The 6,678-nt window shown below is 45.4% G+C and overlaps 1 protein-coding gene across 1 annotated transcript in view; it reads left to right on the forward strand.

Annotated features, from left to right (window-relative positions):
- The window catches only part of LOC140720525 (E3 ubiquitin-protein ligase TRIM39-like), a 29,059-nt gene extending 24,730 nt beyond the window's left edge, over positions 1–4,329 (forward strand). Inside the window, exon 6 of the mRNA XM_073035367.1 lies at positions 3,214–4,329. Coding sequence (XP_072891468.1) covers positions 3,214–3,767 — 554 coding nt within the window. The 3' untranslated portion in view covers positions 3,768–4,329. The remainder of the gene's footprint in view (positions 1–3,213) is intronic.
- The last annotated feature ends 2,349 nt before the right edge of the window (positions 4,330–6,678 follow it).

Raw genomic sequence — 6,678 nt, forward strand, 5'->3', positions numbered from 1 at the left:
AAGAGTGTGAGGGAAGAGAAGTGAGTGCAGTTACTGTTACAAGGAAGAAGGTGCTCAAAAATCTGAAACACTTAAAGGTACATAAGTCACCCAGACCAGATGAACTGCACCCTAGTGTTCTGAAAGTAGCGGTTGACATTGTGGAGACATTTGAAATTTTCTTTCAAAAATCATTGGTGCCAGAGGACTGGAAAATTGCAAATGTCACTCTACTCTTTAGTAAGGAGGAAGGCAGCAGGATGGAAATTATAGACCAGTTAGCCTCACCTCTGTGGTTGGGAAGAAGTTAGTGTCAATTGTTAAGTATGAGGTTATGGAATACCTGGTGACACTAGACAAGATAGGACAAGTCAGCATGGCTTCGTTAAGGGAATATCCTGCCTGACAAACCTGTTGGGATTCTTTCAGGAGATTACAAGTAGGATAGATAAAAGGGATGCAGTGGATGTTGTATATTCGGAATCGCAGAAGGACGTTGACAAGGTGCCACACATGAAGCTGCTTACCAAGTTAAGAGCTCATGGTATTACAGAAAGTTATTGGCTTAGTTAGAGCATTGGCTGACTGGTAGGAAACAGCAAATGAGAGTAAAGCGATCCTTTTCAGGTTGGCCGCCAGTGACTAATGGCATTCTACAGGGGTCATCATTTTATGCTGTATATCCGTATACCCAACTCTCTCTGTGGGAAAGTTACCCCACAGATCCCTCATAAAAATTTCTGTCTCACTTTCAATCTGAGCCCTTTGGTTCTGTACTCCCATTTCTCAGAAAAAGACTCAACTTATCTGAGCCCCTTATGAATGTATTTACCTCGATAAGGGGTCATCCCTCAACATCCTATACTCCAGCTAAATAGTCCAAGCTTATCCAATCTCTTTTTCTAACCCAAGCCCCCCCCCCCCCACCCCAGTCCTGGTAACATCCTCCTGAAGCCTCCTGTCCAGTGTAATGACATCCTCCCCATATTCGGGAACCGGAAATGCAGACCATACTCCAAATGTTGTCTATCATCGACTTCAAAGACCTTACTTAAGTTCATGTGGACAGTGTGGAATAGGCTGATGAATACAGGACTGAAGGTGTTGTATTTGAATGCACCAGTATACGGAATAAGGTAGATGATGTAGCACAGGTAGAGATTGGCAGGGACAACGTTGCTGGCATCACTAAGTTGTGGTGGAAGGAGATCCTGGCTTGAAGCTCAACATTCCAGGATACACCTTGTATTCAAAGGACAGGCAGGTAGGCAGAGAGGCTGGGGAGGCTCTGTTGGTAAAATATGAAATGAAATCCTTCGAGAGAGGTGACATAGGATTGGAAGACGTAGAATCATTGCGGGTAAAGTTAAAAAACTGCAAGGGTAAGAAGACCCTGATGAGAGTTGTGTACAGGCTTCCAAATAGTAGCCATGAATAGAAATGGGATACAAATTACACCAGGAGGGAGAAAAAAGGACAAGGAGGTAGATTGGGAAAATGATGAAGGGAGAGGGCATTCAATAGAACAAAAATCAGCAGGATGTTGGAGTATCGAGAAGATTTTGATAATCAACAGAATGGAATGACAAAGCCATAAGGAGAGAAAATGAGATATGAGGGAAAGATTGCCAAAAAAACTCAGTGGTAAGATTGGCAAACTTAATGTTTGCTTTCATTTCGAGAGGATTAGAATACAAGAGCAAGGATGTAATGTTGAGGTTTTATAAGGCATAGGTCAGACCACACTTGGAGTATTGTGAGCAGTTTTGGTCCCTTCTATTGGAAAACATGTGCTGGCATTGGAGGGGTTCCAGAAGATACACAAGAAGAATTCCAAGAATGAAAGAGTTAACATATATGTTCTGGGCCTGTACTTACCGGAGTTTAGAAGAATGGCTGATTTATTATCCCCCTCAACCCTATTCTCCCGCCTCCTCCCCATAACTTTTGAGACTCTGACTAATCAAGATGTTTACTTATTAACTTCTGCTTTAAAAATCAAACAGGATGAAATCTGCAGATGCTGGTAATCCAAGCTACACAGGTCCTGATGAAGGGTCTCGCCAGATCTCTCTGATACCTGTCTGGAGAGAGTTGATATTGGGAGGATCTGGGTGGGTCGAGAACGGTAAGCACAGCCTCCGACTACAGGGATGTCCATTTAGGACAGAGATGAGGAGGAATTCCTTTATCCACAGGATAGTGAATCTGCCACAGGCAGCTGTGGAGGCCAAATAATTGAGTATATTTAAAGCAGAGTAACACACACAAATTGCTGGGGGAACAGCAGGCCGGGAAGTTTCTCTGGAAAAGAGTAAACAGTCCACAGTTCAGACTGAAACACTGCATCAGGACCTGTATTGCTTAAGGGTTCCTGCAAATTCATCCCCTGTCCTAATGAGGGGCTGCGGGGGATGGGGTTCTGGGAAAGGGGACAAAGTCATCCTCATCTGCCATCTTTGCCCCCTCCAGCTTCTCATTACGTCTACACACACAGTTCACCCACAGGCTTTCCACCCCTCCCCCTCCTGGTTCAATCTGCCATTCATCTCTCCGCTACTGGTTCCCATTATCACCTCCTTTACTGTCTCAAACCATCACTGCCCCACTTCACACTCACAAATGAATGTGAACATTGAATGAAGGGCCTGTTCCTGTGCTGTACTGTTCTATGTTCTCTGTTCCCAGTTTAGAAGGAGAGGAGGTCTGAGGGAAACATGAAATTCTTTTAGGGGTCAACAGGCAGGAGTTCGGGAGGATGTTTCCCCTGTCTGAGGAGTTCAGGCGTCACTGTGTTTGGAATTCTCAGCACCCGAGGGGGGGTGTTTTTGGGGTTCTTAGCCATTCAGTTCACAGAACAATCGAGTCGAAGGTTCGTGTCGGCCACCCGACTGCGCCTGAGGCCCAGCGATCCCTGCCCGAGTCTCCACCCCCCCTCCGATCCCCGGGGCCGTGCTGCCCGAGTCTCCCCCCCCCCTCCGATCCCTGGGGCTGCGCTGCCCGAGTCTCCCCCCCCGATCCCCGGGGCCGTGCTGCCCGAGTCTCCCCCCCCTCCGATCCCTGGGGCTGCGCTGCCCGAGTCTCCCCCCCCCATCCCCGGGGCCACGCTGCCTGAGTCTCCCCCCGATCCCTGGGGCCGCGCTGACCGTGTCTCCCCCCCGATCCCCGGGGCCGTGCTGCCCGAGTCTCCCCCCGATCCCCGGGGACTCTCTAATTCTCTGCTTCTCCCCCCAGTCTCTGTCACCCTGGATGTGGATACGGCGAATCCGTATCTCGAGGTGTCTGAGGATCGGAAGAGTGTGAGATGGACCGGGACCCGGAGGAATCTCCCTGACACCGGGAAGAGATTCACAGACCGGCCTTGTGTGCTGGGTTCGGAGGGATTCACATTGGGGAGACATTACTGGGAGGTGGAGGTGACGGGGATTCGGGACTGGTGTCTGGGAGTCGCCGCAGAGTCTGTGGAGAGGAAGAGAGGGGTCAGACTGAGTCCGGAGACCGGATTCTGGATCATCAGGCGGGTTGGTGACGTGTTATATCGGGATTGTGAGGTGTTCGCTGTTCGCCCCTCCCCCGAGTCCCGTCTCCCTGCCGGTCCCATCCCCGGGAGGGTGGGAGTTTATCTCAGTTACGAGTCCGGGACAGTTTCATTTTACAACGCGGAGACCAAGTCCCATCTCCACACCTTCACTGGGAATAAATTCTGGGGGAAACTTTATCCTTTTTTCCGGATTTGGGTTGTGAACCAGTGGCTGAGAATCTGCTCCGGTTCCGCTCCGGGTCTGTAAACGGGTCGGGTCCCGGGACCTGCGTCAGGAGTAAAGTCCCTGTAAATATAAATGTGCGGAGAGTGCAGCTAAATACGTGGCTAAGGAGATGGTGCAGGAGGGAGGGCTTCATGTTTCTGGACAATTGGGCTTTGTTCCCGGGAAGGTGGGGCCTGTTCCGACGGGACCGTTTGCCCCGGTACTGGAGGGGGAGATTTGCTAGTGCTGCTTGGTGGGGAGGGGGTTAAACTAGATTTGCAGTAGGAGGGGAACCAGAGTGTTCGAGCAGATAGTGAGGTGGAGGAGGATAAAGGTCATGCGAGGACTGCATGTATAGACAGAAATCAAAGGTTTGTACATTAGGTTGTAAATTAATTTTCAGAACTTTAGAAATGGTGGAAAACAAAGATATCTAAAAAGATTTTAATGTAGAACATGACCAGAACATATGTGAAAAATGGCTACTTCAGTTTTACACCTATCGCAATAATTGTCTATGTTAGGAAATATTTTGGATCGTCTCTCCTTTGTTAAATAGTAACAGTGAACAATTTTAAATTGAATTAAACACTGATTGGCACATATCAAACAAGAATTGACCATCTTCATTAACAAAGGTCATATTAAGTTCTCTATCCCAATCTTGTTTAATTTTTAGTGATTAAGAGGATCTGTTTTTCTTTTTGCAGATTTATTTATTTTTATTTTCATTTATTTTGTGATGGTCGATTGATGACTTTTGAAGAGTTAATTAGCAAATATTCTCTCTCTCATACACACTTTCTGCAATATCTTCAGGTTAGACATTTTTTACAAAAATAATTATCTAAGTTTACATATATTAATCCGATTTGTTGGATACTGTTTTGAATAAGAATCCTTTAGTAAGAGGTTACATTGGTATAATTTATAATTTATTTTTAATACATTAATACAAAAAGCTAACCTCCCACCTAAGGTTTATACACGATAGAAATATTCGTTGTTTCAGATGTGATAGAGGGGGAGGGATGAGAGGGGGAGGAGTGGCATTACTAGTCAGGGAAAATATCACAGCTGTGCGTAGACAGGACAGCCCGGAGGGCTTGTCTACAGAGGCCATTAGGGTGGAGCTGAGGAACGGGAAAGGTGTGACCACACTAATAGGGGTGTATTATAGACCGCACAATAGTCAGAGAGAATTGGAGCAGCAAACCTGTATAAAGATAGTAGACCGATGTAAGAAACAGAAAGTTGTAATGGTAGGGGATTTTAACTTCCCTCATATTGACTGGGACTCCCAAACTGTAAAATGGCTAGATGGCTTGGAGTTTGTGAAATGTTTTCAGGAAAGTTTTCTAAATCAATATATAGAGGTAGCTACGAGAGAGGATGCAATATTTGATCTCCTATTAGGAAACCAGACAGTCAGGTGACAGAAGTATGTGTAGGCGAACATTTTGGGTCCAGTGACCATAGTATCATTAGTTTCACATTAATTATGGATAAGGATGTGTCTGGTCCTCGAGTTGAGGTTCTAAATTGGAGAAGGGCCAATTTTGTGGAAATGAAAATGGATCTAGGAAGAGTGGATTAGGATATTTTTTTTCTGGCAAGGACGTGTTCAGTAAGTGGAAGGCCTTCAAAGGCGAAATTTTGAGAGTGCAGAGTTTGCATGTTCCTGCCAGGATTAAAGGCAAAGTTAACAGGCATAGGGAACCTTGGTTTTCAAGGGATATTGGTGATCTGGTTAAGAAAAAGAGAGAGGTGTATAGCAGGTAGAGGCAACAAAGAGCAAATGAGTTACTTAAAGAGTATAGAAAACATAAGAAAATACTAAAGAAGGAAATCAGGAAGGAAAAAAAGACATGAGGTGGCTTTGGCAGATAATGTGAAGGAAAACCTGAAGGGTTTCTACAAGTATATTAAGAGTAAAAGGATAGTAAGGGACAAAATTGGTCCCCTAGAAGATCAGAGTGGTCGTCTATGTGTGGAGCCTCACGAGATGGGGGAGATTTTAAACAGTTTTTTTGCATCAGTATTTACTCAGGAAACTGGCATAGTGTATATGGAAGGAAGGGAAACAAGCAGTAGTGTGATGGAACATTTGTAGATTAAAGAGGAGGAGGTGCTTGTTGCCTTATAGCGAATAAAGGTAGATAAATCCCCCGGGCCTGACTTGATATTTCCTCGGACCCTGAGAGAGACTAGAGTAGAAATTGCAGGGGCCCTGACAGAAATATTTAAAATGTCCTCAGCCACGTGTGCAGTGTCAGAGGATTGGACGGTAGCTCTTGTTATTCCATTGTTTAAAAAAGGCTCCAATAGTAAACCAGGTAATTACAGGCCAGTGAGCCTGACATCAGTAGTAGGTAAATTATTGTAAGATGTTCTGAGAGATCGGATCTACAAGTATTTGGACAGCCAAGGGCTGATTAAGGATAGTCAGTATGGCTTTGTGCATGGTAGATCGTGTTTAATGAATCTTGAAGAGTTTTTCGAGGAGGTTACCAACAAAGTAGGTGAAGGACAGGCTGTAGATGTTGTCTACATGAACTTTAGTAAGGCCTTTGACAAGGTCCCACATGGGAGGTTAGTTCAGAAAGTTCAGACATGAGGTATCCATGGAGAGGTTGGAGAGATTGAACGAGTGCAGAGATGTACTAGGATGTTGCCAGGTCTTCAGGAGTTGAGTTACAGGGAAAGATTGAACAGGTTAGGACTTTATTCCTTGAAGCGTAGAAGAATGAGGGGGGATTTGATAGAGGTTTACAAAATTATGAGGGGTATAGACAGTAAATGCGAGCAGGTTCTTTCCACTTAGATTAGGAAAGATAAATATGAGAGGACATGGTTTTAGGGTGAAAGGGGAAAGCTTTAGGGGGAACATTAGGAGGAACTTCTTCACTCAGAGAGTGGTGGGAGTGTCGAACGAGCTGCCATCTGAAGTGGT

This window comes from Hemitrygon akajei, unplaced genomic scaffold (genome assembly GCF_048418815.1).
Source record: "Hemitrygon akajei unplaced genomic scaffold, sHemAka1.3 Scf000044, whole genome shotgun sequence".
Taxonomy (NCBI): Eukaryota; Metazoa; Chordata; class Chondrichthyes; order Myliobatiformes; family Dasyatidae; genus Hemitrygon; species Hemitrygon akajei.